The sequence below is a fragment of the Neolamprologus multifasciatus genome, chromosome 10 (assembly GCF_963576455.1).
Source record: "Neolamprologus multifasciatus chromosome 10, fNeoMul1.2, whole genome shotgun sequence".
Classification (NCBI taxonomy): Eukaryota; Metazoa; Chordata; class Actinopteri; order Cichliformes; family Cichlidae; genus Neolamprologus; species Neolamprologus multifasciatus.
The window spans coordinates 6791003-6807460 of record NC_140448.1 but is presented as its reverse complement, the minus strand read 5'-3'; the positions used below and the strand labels follow the sequence as shown (position 1 = coordinate 6807460).

General features: G+C 41.3%; 1 protein-coding gene and 1 long non-coding RNA gene across 4 annotated transcripts in view; both read left to right on the top strand.

Moving 5' to 3' along the window:
* The window catches only part of hlcs (holocarboxylase synthetase (biotin-(proprionyl-CoA-carboxylase (ATP-hydrolysing)) ligase)), a 60601-nt gene that overhangs the window by 38334 nt on the left and 5809 nt on the right, over nt 1–16458 (top strand). For both annotated transcript variants that reach the window (XM_085173648.1, XM_085173647.1), the window contains exons 7-9: nt 6610–6677; nt 7898–8058; nt 8504–8618. In XM_085173648.1, the coding sequence (XP_085029774.1) occupies nt 6610–6677; nt 7898–8058; nt 8504–8618 (344 nt within the window). The remainder of the gene's footprint in view (nt 1–6609; nt 6678–7897; nt 8059–8503; nt 8619–16458) is intronic.
* Nucleotides 11579–16458, top strand: part of LOC146509484 (uncharacterized) — a 5044-nt gene continuing 164 nt past the window's right edge. Inside the window, exons 1-6 of one of the 2 annotated variants that reach the window (XR_014876284.1) lie at nt 11579–13305; nt 14241–14314; nt 14522–14640; nt 14733–14860; nt 14947–15041; nt 15669–16458. The exon at nt 15669–16458 is cut by the window's right edge and continues 164 nt beyond it. This is a non-coding gene — a long non-coding RNA (uncharacterized LOC146509484). Of the gene's footprint in view, nt 13306–13360; nt 14315–14521; nt 14641–14732; nt 14861–14946; nt 15042–15668 lie in introns of those variants that run through there. The other variant, XR_014876283.1, reaches the window with a different exon arrangement.

Below are 16458 nucleotides of genomic sequence, written 5' to 3'. Positions count from 1 at the left end.
AATCTCTGTTTGGAAAGTCTTCATCGTGTGTGTTTTAGGACACATCCGTGCTTTGGATGGACGTGAAAGCTGTGCAGTAAAACTCCACTCTTCTCTTTGTTTGCTGCCTCATAGCTGTGTGTGAAAGATGGCATGTAGCTCCTCATCACAGGATGACTCGGGTGGCGGCCGTTTATCCTCCTGACCTACCTACGGGGTCTGACGGTGACCCCCTCGGCTCGGCTGCTGCCTAAACAGAGTTCAGAGCGTGCTCCTCCTCCTCTGTGTGTCAGATGTGCTGCTTTATAGAGCAGGGCGATATGGCCAAAAATATTTATCACGATATATATTTGAAAATTTGTGATAACAATATAATTGATGCGAGACAAAATACAAATCCACAACTTTACTAGCACAAAAAAACCATCCATTTATTTTCACTTAAACAAACAGCTGTTTTTATGTGCATTAAAGCTATATAAACATTTAACAGTGCAAATGCAAATTCTTTGCTGAAAGCTTAACCAAAAGGCATCTCCAGTAGAAATGTGCTGACATATCCTGAGCATAACCATGTATAATATCCACTGAAGTTAAAAAGAGCTGCTTTGCAACATTAAACTGCAGTGTGCCAAATAAAAAAGTCAAATACGTATTTTTTGGACCATAAGCTGCACGAGATTATAAGACACATTAAGTGAAACAAAGCAGTCAGATAAATCAAACTTTATTCAACTTCTTCTTGCTTCCTCCACTTCTGTACCATTGATTCATTAATGCTGAATTCTCTGCAGCTGCTCTATTCCCATGTTGTTGCAGTATATGAATGACTAACCTCATATTGTGGATGGATTATCTCAGTTGTTCTCCTGACTGAAGTTTGGTGCGTTTACAGCATCCTGCCATGCGATTGCATTTGTCCCTAACCACCAGAATCCATCACGTTAACTTTTATCGAGTGGAAAAAAGTTAGCGTTCATCCTCCAGCTTCACTGTGTTTATGCTAACATAGCTGTGTCGCTAGCGATCACGTAGCACATCATTATATACCAGCTAGCCCAACTTCAGTAACCCTACAAACGTCACTGCTGTTTAGTTTTCTGTCTTCATTTATGTTGAAGTGATAGCAGAGCTGTACGTTTGAATTCTTTCAGAAATCTCTCAGTCAGAACATGCTATATCATGTTTAGGTGGAAGCTAGCGAGCTAACTTCCTGCTAACTTCCTGCTAACTTCTAACTCCGTTAAATGTAATAAATTCTGTTTTCATCGATGCCTGGATGTTAAACTTAATTGTTACACCTGGTAAAGCAGCAACACTGATCATTTTATTACAGATGAAAGAATTTAGACAGTTTTTAACTCTCAATGATGCCGCAGTGATCGTTTGACTTTGGGACCTGAAATGGACGGAGTTTAGGACCCAGATTACTCCCAGATTTACAAGCGCCTTAGTCCGACAAATACGGCAATAACGACGGGCGACTGCCCGCTTGCATTTTCTACAAAACAAATGTGCTTTGTTGTGTATCTGACGGACAAACACCAAACCAGTTCCACATCACTGAAGTTGCACCATTTATACAAACTAATTCTGGTTCAGCCACTTCCAGCCCTCCCCACTCTGTTTACTTACCGAATTATTTGGTGTCGTGGTTTAATCATTTCGACTGTAACTTCATTTAAATACAAATATATTAGTCTGTGATGATGTCACAGAGTAATATCAGTTTTCAAGACTTTTTAGAAGTGAGCACATGGTGCCAGTTACTGGGCAGCAGAAACATTATTAAAATGTGTGCTGTCACCTGTTTTTACCCCTCAGCCTTAAAAGGCTGTTTGGCTGTATTCATCACCCAACGGGCAGGTGGGCAGGCAGCATGGACACCCACAGGTTGTGAAGGCAATAACTCAAGAATGAGTCAACGTAGCATTTTGAAACTGACACCAGAGGTGTATCTACTAAAAATGTGAATTTCAATAACCTCCAGCTCAAGGTCAAAGTCACAGTTTTCTGAATCTTGTGAAAGCATTAACTCCAGCATGACATTTTTCAAATCGCCACTGCAGCGATGACGAAGGGTTTGAAAACCCCTGTGATCGAAACAAATGTGTCTTTAAAACAGGGGAAAAGATTCAGCTACATTCCTCCTCTTTACTGTCAGCTCATCATATCCAAAAGATATCCTTTCAAGACTGACGTAAATTTTGCTCTTACTCCTGACCTTCAGTGGACAAAAGCCAGAGGGACTGGAGTGGGGGGTGGGGGGGTTCATACGAGGCCCTGTCACTATTATGTCTGTCCTACAACATATATCATAATCACCTGTACCCATGACCTTGGCTATGAGCCTGAAGCCCTATGAATTCATTGCTAATATAGGTTACAGTGGAGGTTACACAGCCTGTCCTCTCACCTCCCTGAGCTGGAAACACTTCTTAGAGGCAGCGTGCTGCAAAGCTCTAAGCACAGCTGGGAAACCCTCTCACTGGGGCTGAGCTTAAGCTTGATTGACCCCACACCAACTTTGCATTACAACAGCAGAAAGAGTGTGCTGCTTCAGTCTGTATTCACTGACCAACAGTTGCCTTGAGTCAGTGACTGAGCTTTAATTGCATTTGGAGCTGAATGTAAACACAGTGCTTGGATCAGTGATTAGAACCTTGCAGAGTAAATGTTCAGCTTCATTGTACCAATGACCTGCTGCCTGGCTGTGGTTGGGATGTCAGCGGAGCTCCTGAAAATGATTCTGCTGCGTAAAGTTCAATGCTTGTCCCTGGGTATGCAGTCCATATAAATTCATCTTCTTAAATATTTGTGGCTGGCTGTAGCTCAGAAAAGTGTTCTTTTTATTTGTCACCAGGCCAAATTACAAGACTTCTGGGCAGCATGGTGGTGCAGTGATGAGCAGTAGCACCTCCCAGCAGGAAGGCTGCTGGCTAGCCTGCTGTCCTGGTGCGTTTGAGTCTCCTCTCTGGTTGCTCTGGTTTCCCACAGTCCAAACACATGCTTGTGCATTTAACTGAAGATTGATGAGAGCTAGATAAAGGCCATAAATGTGTCATAGATTACATTTTTTATGGATGTGTTGTTCAATGTGACTTATAGTCTAAAAGCATTATGTCATACATACATACAGTTGTGGTCAAAAGTTTACATACACTTGTAAAGAATAGAATATAATGGCTCTACCGAGTGTCCCGTTATTTATAAAACTGATTTTTCTTTGATAGAGTGATTGGAACAGACACTTCTTTGTCACAAAAACATTCATGAAGTTTGGTTCTTTTATGACTTTATTATGGGTTAACAGAAAAAAGTGATCACATCTGCTGGGTCAAAAATATACTTACAGCAGTGCTAATATTTGGTTACATGTCCCCATTTTCACTTCAATTAACTTCTGGTTGAATCTTTGACCACTCTCGTGACAGAATTGGTGCAGTTCAGTTATATTTGATGGCTTTCTGACATGGACTTGTTTCTTCAGCATTGTCCACATGTTTTCAATGGGGTTTAAGTCAGGACTTTGGGAAGGCCATTCTAAAACCCTTATTCTAGCCTGACTTAGCCATTCCTTTACCACTTTTGATGTGTGTTTGGGGACATTGTCCTGTTGGAACACCCAACTGCGCCCAAACCCAACCTTCGTGCTGATGATTTTAGGTTATGTTGAAGAATGTGAAGGTAATCCTCCTTCTTCATTATCCCATTGACTCTCTATAAAGCACCAGTTCCATTGGCAGCAAAACAGCCCCACAGCATAATACTCCCACCACCATGCTTGATTGTAGGCATGCTGTTCTTGGGGTTAAAGGCCTCACCTTTTCTGCTCCAAACATATTGCTGGACATTGTGGCCAAAAAGCTCGATTTTTGTTTCATCTGACCACAGAACTTTCCTCCAGAAGGTCTTATCTTTGTCCACGTGATCAGCAGCAAACTTCAGTTGAGCCTTAAGGTGCCGCTTTTGGAGCGAGGGCTTCCTTCTTGCACGGCAGCCTCTCAGTCCATGGAGATGCAAAACACGTTTGACTGTGGACAGTGACACCTGTGTTCCAGCAGCTTCTAATTCTTGATTCTTTGTTGACTCTTCACCCTCCTGACCAAATTTCTCTCAGCAGCAGGTGATAGCTTGCGTTTTCTTCCTGATCTTGGCAGTGACGAAACAGTGCCATGCACTTTATACTTACAAACAATTGTTTGCACTGTTGCTCTTGGGACACGCAGCTGCTTTGAAATGGCCCCAAGTGACTTTCCTGACTTGTTCAAGTCAATAATTCGCTTTTTCAGATCCATGCTGAGCTCCTTTGACTTTCCCGTTGTAGCGTTTGTGGGTGTTTGTATCCAATGAGCCCTATTTAACTGGCCTAAGAGAAGTCACGGGCTGTAGTCACTCATAATCACTCACAAGTTAAGAGGCCATGCTATGAAGCTAATTCATGTTGCTGTATGTATATTTTTGACCCAGCAGATGTGATCACTTTTTTCTGTTAACCCATAATAAAGTCATTAAAGAACCAAACTTCATGAATGTTTTTTGTGACAAAGAAGTATCTGTTCCAATCTCTCTATCAGAGAAAAATCAGAGTTTTAGAAATAACGGGACACTCAGTAGAGCCATTATATTCTCTACAAGTGTATGGAAACTTTTGACCACAACTGTACATGCATGCATTCCATGTCCTAATTGCTACTCTTGGTAGTTGGGGATCGGTCTGCCAGGGCCTCGCTCCGGGCCGTCCTCCAACACACATTGCCCCTGACCCCCACGGTGCCTCCTGCGAGTGGTGGGCCTACAGGAGGATGGGCCCATCTCCCTTTTTTGGGCTGTGCCCGGCCGGGCCCCATGGACTAAGGCCCAGCCACCAGATATATAACAGTGTTTGGTGTGAACTGTAGCCAACAGTAATGGACACATGGTTGAGCTGTTTAAAACAAATCCCTGACAAGGCAAACTGACACTCTGAGGAAGGCTGTGCTTTTCAAATGTGAAATTCTGACTTTCATTTGAACGGTGAAGGGAAGCACGAGTGTAGAGCATAGATAGGACTGGAAATTTAGGATTCAGTTCAACATTTGTTGACCATGTCCAGTCCCCTTCATGGTCACATGGTCTGTTTTTCTCCTACTGGACCTAAAAACTGAACCTACCTGTGCAAACTTTTACTTAGTTCTGTCTGTTGAAACTGTTTTAACTGCATCCTTTTGTATTGATGTGGTTCTCCTGCAGCACATTTCTGCTAAATTGAGTCCAAGTCTCATTCTCCTAGTCACACATTCATATAGTGCTCTTATCTATATCTAATCAGACTTATCTAAAGTACACATGCACTAAGTATTTTGCATCATTCCTTCATTGTATAAATCAGGTCCCCAACCCCCGGGCTACGGACCGGTCCGTGAGTCATTTGGTACCGGGCTGCGAGAGTTGACACTCGGGTGTGAAATATATGGTTTTCAGGGATTTTATTGGTTTTTATCGTTATTTTTTTATCATTTTTATCGTTAACTCAGTTTCTTTGGGTCCTTTCCTATGTGTTATGAATAAATCTTCTTTGTTTTTGGTACTGGTACTGTTTTTGTTTTTTTTTTCTTGTATGTATCCGCGAAACCTTAAAGACCAGTCCATGAAAATATTGTCAGACATAAACCGGTCTGTGGCACAAAAAAGGTTGGGGACCGCTGATATAAATGATTAGTTAACTTACGTTATTGGATTCTTCTTGGTCACTGTCCTGGATCTCAGTTTGGAGTGGCCAGGTTGGGAAAAATAAACACGTATTTAGTGAGATTGTTGGATTCAGTAGAGAGACTGAATTAAGAGAATTCATCATTAGTGTGACAAAGAATATCACTTTCACCGATGGTCTTATAGAAAATGATTAAAGCTATACAACACGTCACACACATCTGTTCCCAGGATAACACTGGCAGTGTCACGGTTTGCTTGAGGACTCACACGCAGGACTCAGAGGCACAGTTGGTATTTATTGCAGTTCCACCAGGTGTATATACAAATAGTGCAGGGGTAGTGCTATATACAAAGCTGTGACAGGGAAAAGGCTCCAGGGAAATCCAGGTAGGGAAAAGGCACTTGCTCCTCTTCTGACTCTCTCCTATCGTGACCAGTCTCTCTCCAAACACTCAAAAAAACAGGAATCCACTCGGGCAGGGTCGGGTCCAGGTGATCTATGTACAGAAGGAAACACGTTAGAGGTTTTGCTCAGAGCTGCACTGATGCGAGTCACACACAATGACCCAGCGATGAGTAGAAGCCACTCCCTGGCTTAAATACTGGCTGCACTGATGAGGCCCAGGTGTTTCCTCTTCAGAGGGGCGTGGCCGAGGGTGTGAACCCGCCATGAGTTCCACCCTGGTGAGAGAGAGAGAGAAAGAGAGAACGCTACTAGTCAGCGGCCTGCTGGCTGTGACAGTAAGAAGTGTATAGATGAAACTCGCGGTTTGTCCCGGTGAGCAGTTGCAGTCGTTAGACGTTCACTGTGTTATTTTTGCCTCCTTGCGAGTAAAATAAAGATGTTGTAACTCGCTGCTCTGTGTGTCTCACTTCATAAGAGAAGTTTTGAAACGTCCCACAGAGACACTTTGACACATTTCTGTCTCTCCTCAGGCTGACTGTACACTTACCAAGAGACATGGGTTTGATAGTAGTAGCTACTCAACAAAGCCAGGGAAGAGGTCAGTGCATTCATTTTTATTTTCATTTTGTACGTACACTACCAGTCCAACATTTGGACACACCCTCTTATTTAATGGTTTTTCTTTATTTTTACTGCTTCCACATTGTAGATACAAACTGAAGACATCAAATACATGAAGCTAGATATGTGGAATAATGCAGCAAAGAGAAAATGTATAAATAACTCTGACTCTATAAAACATATTTAAAGTAACCCTTTGCTTTGTTCTTAATGACGCTGGGACCATCTGTTGTGTTGTGCAGCAGTCAGGTTGGTGCACAGCTGACAGGCCTGTTTGACAACTGCTAGAATTCATATTATGGCGAGAACCAATCAAAGAGAAACAACAGCCCATCATTACTTTAAGAGCTGAAGGTCAGTCAGTCGGAAAACTGCTAAAACTTTGAATGTGTCCCCAAGTGGAGTCACAAAAACCATCAAGACTACGATGAAACTGTCTCACATGAGGACGCCTCAGGAAAGGAAGACCAAGAGTCTCCTCTGCTGCTGAGGATACATTCACCCGAGTCACCAGCCTCAGGAAGTTAGCAGCAGCTCAGATCAGAGCCCAGATAGATGCCACACAGAGCTCCAGCAGCAGACACATCTCTACATGTTCAGAGGAGACTGTGTGAATCAGGCCTTTGTGGTCAAACAGCTGCTGAGAAACCGACTAAGGAAAAGCATCATTGAAGGCAAACTGGCTGCCACAGCATCCTGCAGCCACATCCCATCATTTATTCCTCCACAGGACAATGAGCCCAAACACACCTCCAGGCTGTGTGAGGGCTGTTTGACCAAGAAGGAGAGTGATGTCTGTGCCAGATGGCCTGGCCTCCACAGCCCTCTGACCTCAACCCAGTGGAGATGGTTTGGGATGAGATGGAGCGCAGAGTGAAGGCAAAAAGGCCAACAGGTGCTCAGCATCTCTGAACTCCTTCAAGACCGTTGGAAAACCATTTCAGGCGACGACCTCATGGAGAGAGTGAGCAAAGCAGGAATCAAAGCAAAGGCTTTGAGAGTTATTTCACACTTGTTGATTACTGCATAATTACATATGTGTTCATTCATATTTTGGATGCCTTCAGTGAGAATCTATATGTATGAAACTAAAGAAAAACATTAAATGAGAAGCTGTGTCCACACTTCTGACTGGTAGTCTATTTCACCGTATGCTTTAGGTGTTTGTAAAACTTCTGCTTGTGTTTTGTGCTGTAGGTCGGGGGAGGAATGCCTGGCTCAGCCCTCTGGGTTGTGCCATGTTCACTCTGAATGTCCAGATTGAGCTGAACTCCAAGCTCGGACAGAGGATTCCCTTCCTGCAGCACCTGGTTGCTCTTGCTGTAGTGGAGGCTGTTTGCTCACTTCCTGGATATCAGGTATCCCGATATCTCCATAATAACATTCAGACATCCAACTGTTTAGCAGTCCATGTTCTTATTACAGCATTACTACCAGTTAATGTCACTGTATTAAAAGCATTGTATTCGAAGCACTGCAGCGTTGGGGCCTTTTTCCTGCTTAATGTTCTTATATTGTTCTAAAAGATGATTGTGCCCTCACTGTAAGTTTGATTTTATTCATTTTTTAGGTTTTTCCTCATATGGTAGAGCATGCATGAAGACAGCCTAGTATTTACATCATAATGGAAATTTCTCTCTAACATATCCAAGCATGGTCATTAACATGCAATTACTTGGTACAAAACCTTGTTAATCACATGGAAATGTTATTAGACTATTTCCACACATTTTGAAGTATAATAAAGGTCATTGTGTTGGTATTAAAGTACATGTAAGATAGATGACCTTTAACCTCCTGTAGGACATAGATCTGAGGGTGAAGTGGCCCAATGACATCTACTACGGTAACCGGATGAAGCTCGGAGGAGTGCTGGTGACTTCCACAGTACTGGGATCAACTTTTCATCTGCTCATAGGTGACAATCTGCACACATTTCACTCATATCAACATGAAGCCGTTCCTCACATGGCTAAACTAACATACTCATTTTAAACTTGTTAACGTAAGAGAGTACCTTAACGTAGCAGTACACAAAATTTTATATGAGAATGGGCGTCTGATTGGTTAAAACTGATGAGGAGAAATCCTAGTTTACCTTTATTCTGCCTTCGTTGGTGCCCCGAGGTGGTCCCAGCCTCTCAGCACTCCGTCTCATCCAATCCTGAAGAGCAGCACCTAAAAGGGAAGGCCCTACTCTGCTGCACGGGTACTAGATGTTTTTCCCTGCTCTCTCACTTTTCACCTAATCACTCCTCACGTCTTAGTTAGCATGAAGGCCACCCTGGCTGAGATACTGGATATTGTTTTTGTCTCACGCGTCCCGATGACCCACCTTATCATAGGACATCACTGTCGCCATTTCTAACTAGACTGTCTAGACATCTAAATTCTTAAGCTGTTCACTATAACACTAAATAGTCCCTCCTCTTACACCTGTTAAGGTGTAAACCTTTATCTCACACATTGTCTTCCCCTTTCCATTGTACAGGGCATCTGTGGTGCCCTGGAGCTTCAAACCTTCAACACTACACTTGCTTTTGCCCTCAGAGGCCTTTACTCCCTCCTGTTACACCTACTCTTCCTCGCCACCCTCTGACTCGTCCTCCACTCGGAATAATGGCAACTGTTGCGGTGTAGAGTTCTTCTCTTAGACAAAACAGCTACGATCAACCTATCCAACAGCCGTCTAGCACAAAACAACAGTCACAGGAAAGTGGAATAGCTAGAAAGCACGCTGTTTATACTAACAAGGACATGCAGCGGTTTACGCGTTTCTGTCGGCTGTCTGTCGCCGGTTTCTGCCAGATTAGTCCTCGCCTCGGCCAAAGTTCGCGAGGGTGGTTGTGCAAGTACACAGTGTGTCAGGTGGTACCAATTAGCTCCAGCTTTACCTTTACCGGGACTGCATGGGTTATACATTGAATCACCTCATAGGGTCCAGTCCTGGGTTCAAGCCACTTTCTCTTGTGAACTTTCACCCATGTCCACTCACCAACCTTTACTGCTCATTGGAGTTGCCTCGAGCTCAGCCAGCTGCACCTGCTTAGACAAAACTCTGGTCGGTTTAGTCAACGCTGTTCATCACGACTCACCTGCCAGACATCCAGAGAGGGCATATGACCTCCCTCTCACGGTGGGCCAGGGCACCTGGGGAGGTTCTCATTGACATGAGAGCAATGGGGAGAGAGTCCAGCCACATCAGTCTAGTTCCATAAGATAAATCAAGAGTCTTTCTCTTCAGAGTCTTGTTTGCCCTTTCCACCAGCCTTTGTGAGGCAGGCTAGCAAACTGAAACTGTGTTATACCGTGAGCCTTTTCTACCCCTGACAGTTCTTTATTTGAGAAATGCGAGGCATCATCGGAGCATGTGCTCCTCGGGACCCCAGACCAGGCTATTAACTTGTTTTTCAGCCACTTCACTACAGTCTGCGCTGATTCGTTTTTGCATGATACTGCTTCCACCCAGCTGTGAACTTTTCCACCATCACCAGCAAGTACCTGACCCACTCCCACATCAGTGAAGTCAATGGTGATATCTTGAAGTGGAGCCTCTGAGACTGGAGACCTTACCACTGGGCATTTGTAGGGCACCCTTGGGTTGTGCCCATTGCATGTGTGACAGCCCGTGACCTAGTTACAAATGTGGTCATGTGGGGGTCCCAGCAGCAGGTTTCAGTGTTCGTCTGGGTCCTCTTCTTTCCTTCATGGGCTAGCCCATGTGCTTGTTTCAGTAGTAGGTGGTATAGTGTCAGCTACTATTCTTCCATCATGAGACCTCCAGAGTCCATTCTTTAAATTTTTATTATTTTTTTACATTTTATTAAATTAAATTTTTTTATTTCTCCCGATATCCAATCCAGTCATTTAGTCAGGATCGGACAGACAGATACTGTGGCCTAAGTCTGGGTCCCGTCAATACTGTCCCAGACCTAGGATGGCATCTGATTGGGGAACCTTGGCCTTGGCGCTCCTTCATACTGTCTCTGGTTGGACACTCCTGCTCCTCTGCCTGTGAATGGGTTTGGAAAAGAGGGATAAGGCTCCCGAGGCCCTGGTTGTGATGATTTGGCATTGGAGAGGACCTTCACACACTACAGACTGCCTGGATTGCATTATTGGAGTTATGTCGTGCACCTGTAAGCCTTAAGCACTCCAGCATCCCTTTGTGTTATTTCCTTTTTTATGTCTCCGATAGTCAGCTGGGTATTCCTTCCTTAGAACTCCCAGAGGTGATCCCATTACAGGTTGAATAGTATAGCGTATCCTTCTCATGACCCGATGCTGGCTTCCTTTAGTAGTTCACGTGTGGTGTCTCTCCCCTCCAACTTACTCAGCAGGGCGCCCAGGTCTCCACCTCCGTCGGTGTCTCCCATCGTCTCTCCCTCTAGGGTGGTAATCCAGTCTGAGGCTCCTCCTCCCACTGGGGGAAATTTGGAAGTTAGGCCTCGATGTCTCTTTGGGGAACATACAGCAGGCCTCTTCATCTACTACTCGTAGTGGCAGTTGGGTTATTGGTATTGATCTCTCGGTCACATCCTACGAGTCTGGGGTGGAGATCTCTCAAGCTGAGCTGGGACCCCTCTGCACCACTCATTGGTGGAGGAGTGAATACCCCTGTGAAGTCTCCCACTAGTGTACCCTGAATCTGGGTTGTTGGTTGTTTCCTTCAAGTCATGTGGATCCTCCTCCAATTTTCCACTTGTCTTGGATCTCGTCCTCCAATCGGAGTCCTCCTGTAGGGCTGACCCTTAATATGCAGCCTGTCGATGGCACGGAGGGCGTGCTGGCACTGGTTTGTGCTTCGTGGATAATCTTTTTGGTGTGCAGTCCGAGGGGGCTGGTGAACTCCCGGTGCTAAGTGATCCTTCTTGTTTCAAGGTACACTGCAAATTTCTTGTAGCTTAACAAGATTTATTGTCTTAAATTTAGCCAGATTATCTTGTCCATCTTGTTTTGAACATTACAAACTAGTTTCCAGTCTCATGTGTTAGATGATTAGACTTGTTTTAAGTATATATTCCTTTTTTTTCTTATTTAGTCTGTAAATCTAAAAATGAACCATTTCACCTTTATTTCAAGCAAAAATAGCTTTTAGATAGAGTGTAAAACAAAAAATTATCTTAAAATAAGAAACATTCACCTTTTTCCTTGAAATAAGAAAGTCAATCATTGGAAGGTATATTTAGACCTGAGACGTGTCACAGATGTATTTGTTACCATGTAAAATAAGCCACTTTACTCTAACGGCATAATGTATAGCATCTTCAATCACCAAAAACTCCATATTAGCAACCTCTGATACAGGACCTAGTCCTTTCTCATTTACAAATATTGGATGCTCAGTTCCTGCTTCACTTTGACAACACTCCAGCAGCTGATTGTGGTTTACAAGAGACTTGCACACATTCTTAAAGTTTAATTTGGCTGACTATTGTTTTTTAAAAAAAACTGCGTTTAGACTCTATTTCATACACGTATGACAAATTACAGGTCCCAGGGCAATAATCTGAGAGGGAAGATGCAGCATGTAATCTTCTATCATTTTTTTAGTTTGGACACAGTTTGTAAAGACACAACTGGGGCAAAAAGTATTTTAACAATTTCAATTAAATCCAAAATAAATTTGATAAAAGAATGGCAAAATCTTGATCAATATAAGCATTTGTCCAGGGGATTGTTTTAATCTGTTGTCACTTGAAGCTAAAGTAGCATTAAATTTTTTTTTATGAATTATAGAACATTTTTTGAGACATTTTATTAAATTCGATGAATTTATATTCCAAAATCTCTTTTTCCCAAAGTCTGTTTTTGTTTCATAATGGGGTTTTTCATAATGGTGTATTTATTTGAGGTCATTTAACAACTGAATTTCTTATTCAGGCAATCAGGGTGGGACCTGAACGCTCATTGGCTGCTGCTTAAACAGGTGCTTAAAATTAAAGTGTCTCAAAATGTTTCTATTATTACAAAAAAGAATCGTAGTGAAATAAATATTTAATAAAATATTATAAAAATACACAATGTAAAATAAAAATTAAATGACACGTTTTAACACTTTGGTGTTCCATAGTCTAGTTCATATTAAAAAGTTAAATAATGTATTAGCACTAGATTAGGTTCCTGTATTCCTCGGTACAACCATCCCACATATCACACAAAAGTCTGGACTACTGCTATGAATTGTATTAATATGGCTCAAAAGAGACTTTACTGTTAAGGCAACAAAAACAAAACAAATCCCACACCTCCAACACGCCATCTTGTTTGGGGAAAAGACCTGAAAGAAGTTCTTGGCGGGCAGAGTAGTAGAGGTCAATACCAAGTTTGAAGGGGTGGTTTATACCAAGTCTGCATTTAACTTGTGTAGTAATGTAATTGTAAAGACGACTACAACAGTCATAGTAATTGATGGGTTATTTGTTAAAATTAGTTTTTCGAATGCAGGTTCATTATGCATGTTATGTTCACGTTTTACAAGCTTTACACAGACGAAAATGTGTAACCCTACCTCCCCCCTGGCTGCCCTCAAGTGGCTCTGTCCATTACCTCACTGTTTGAATCGGAGGACACGAGGGAGCAGGTTCGGACTGGATTCTGTTGAGGTAATTAACTTTTGCTTACAAACATTTCGGGTTCTTTTAGCTTTGACTTACTGTAGTAACATCAGTCATGGTTAAATATTAAGTTTTACCGAGGCAGTATTATCAGTTCACTACCAATGGGTAGTTAGCCAAAACTGCCAGCCAGCTAGCTAGCTTAGTTCATTCAGTATGCTGAATTGTTAGCATGCAGTGATAGTTTAAAATTATTAATGGTGCTAGTTAGGTAAATTTAGCTTCGTGTTCAATATACTTAACATAGCTATATGACAAAAGAACTACAGTTGATATCCGCCTTTGCAAAAGTCCGTTTTGTGTTTCCCACCCACGGAAAATAAAAAGCTGCGGTGTTTTTTTTTTTCCTTCTTAAGCCGCGTGCTCTCTGTCTGCACTGTGCTTGGTGTGTTTGTGTGTGCAACTTGGGAGGACCGATACTGGTTTGAGACAAATCTCGCAATCGGGCTCATAACTTTACAATGCTGTTTTTTGTTATGGAAAAAGACAGGGGTGTTGGACAGATCTATATTTAACTTAAATGAGGATTTACTTAAGTCATCAAGAGTTAACTGTTTTATGACCAAAATTACATTTAACCAACATGAGTTTATTCAAATTTTATTATTTTACTATTTTTTGCAAGTCCAGTTTGGGTAATGAAATTAAAGATAACACAAGGGAATAAAAATAATGCACATTTATGAAAGACATCTTTACCTATAGATTTACTTTAAGCCTCATTTCCGACAGATTATGATTAATCATATAAACTTGTAAGTTGGAGAAGATGTGAACTTAACCATTGAATTAACACAGGCTCTACTTGGTCTGTCTTTTGCACCTTATCCATGTGTCTGATTGCATAGACTTTGGATCCATGGCAGGTGGTGTCTTGACTCAGTTTTTCTTTTTGACCCAAACATATGTTTTTCTTTCCTCAGGGAAAAGTTCTGACAAAAGCTACACCAGTAAATCATGGAGGGTTTGGATGATTGCAGCCTTTCGGTTCTAAATGGTAGGCCAAGCATATGCATATTTATGCAAATTAATGTCTAAATGAATTTTGTGTTGCACACACTGACAGTGATCGTACATAGAATCAGTTTTATGTTGTCAGATCAATAAAATATTTAAATTACATTTAAATGTATTTGACAAAATGACAATTTGGAATTGTTGTACAACTTTTACATTTCTGAAAGTTACTGACTTTTATTTACAGCTGCAGACATAGATGAGGTCTTGCTCCACACCCTCAGTAGGGACGATTTAAGGGACCTGCTTCCAGGGCCTGAAAATTTTATGAGGAGGAAACAGTTGTGGGCTCAAGTTCACAAAGAGGCAAGTTTTGCCGCTTTTGATTTAAAAACACTTAGCACGACACATTTTGTTTAGGACTCCTGTAATATAACTATTTTCGTTTTCTTATTTAGGATGAGACTAAAGAAAAGGCGTCTCATGGACATCTCACCATGTGACCAGGGAGAAGATTATGATGCAGATTCAAGTGGTGGATCAAACATGCTTTTGCCACCAAGGAGCAGTTCTGGTGACAACAGTTGTAAGTGAAAGATTACAATTATGGCAATAATATTGAATATTGAACTGAAATTTGATTTAGTTCTTTCTTTCCTGTTCTGTTCATAGCCCTGTTCAGGACACTACCAACTTTCTTCCCATCACAAGTTGCACCACCCAAGAAGATGGGACATGCCAGTGAAGCACTGATTGATGTCCTTCAGGTCTGTGTTTCTTCATATTTGTTATCAAATAATGCCCATAAAGCCTTCACTTTAACAGTTTATTTGGCATATGGCCTTTTTATCCATGCCAAGTCCTCCAACAATGTAGTTTATATTTGGAAAAGGTGTGCAGAAATCTGAAATGGCACAAACACTGAGATAAAAAAAATTTCAATAAAAATAAAGAAAATCATAAAGAAATTAAAAACAAAATGGAAATAATTACATATTTAACTATCACAGGTGCAGTATCTTTGTCATTTCCTAAAGTGTGTAAAGACATAATCCTAACGGTGATGAGGCAGAATTTATTACATTTTTCAATGGCATGAATATATATATGAATATATATATATATATATATATATATATATATATATATATATTTATTTTATTTTTATTTTTTTTTCTATACAGTATTTGTCAATCTAAAGAAAAATAACATTAATATGGTCTGTAGCGCATCTGATCTATGGTTGTCATCATTCATGTATCACCCGAAGGGTGCACCCCAAAGGGATCAATAAAGTGAAGTCTAAGTCTAATACATACTTGAACTACCCTGATAGCTTTGGAGTTTCTCCGTACATTGTACAATTTTTGTCTTTGTTTTTCTTTTGCCAACAGAAGATCCAGCGTCAGCCCCGTTCTGCTCTTTGAAGGGTCCCGCTGTCTTATTGCAGTTGGAACCACTCTCATCACCACATTTGACCACAGATGACCTTGGAGAAGGTTTGCTGTATCTTATGGCATACTACTACACCCTGCATCTCACCTATCCTAAATGTGTGGCAACGCTTCTGTCTGTCATTTAGACTGAAGTGTTAAAGGACAAAATCCATGAGCAAGACACCACAGGCTCATACAAAAAAGTCATGGCAGGCTGTAGGAATGTTTATTGAAACGTAGAGCTGTTTGAGCAAGATGTAACTTAGGTCTGTGTTGGAAGGTTTGGGCCTGATAGCTTTGAAGTTGTAATTTACACTTGAATTCTTTTTTTTTTATTCTTATTAATGTAATACAAAGTACTTTTTTTCTTTAAACACATCTGTTCTGCAAATTGTGTTTAAAATTGCAAATGCTCTTTTTATTACATTTTATATGTTGAGTAGCTAACTGGTTTAGCACTTCTAAAAGGAACACAAAATAACAATGTTACACTTACAATGTGTCTTTAAATTTTTGTGTACTATGATTCACTGAAATATTTGTTACTGTTTGGAGAGTTTGTTTCCAATAAAGGTCATGTACACAGTATACTTTGCCTGCTTTAATTTGGCTTTATCTTTCTTATTTTGAGAATTCTTATCAAGTGTAATTATCTTACTGCACTGGCAGATTATTTCACTGAATTTAAGAAGATTTAGACTACAATCTATTATTTTTTAACTTATTTTAAGATCTTTAAAATGATTTA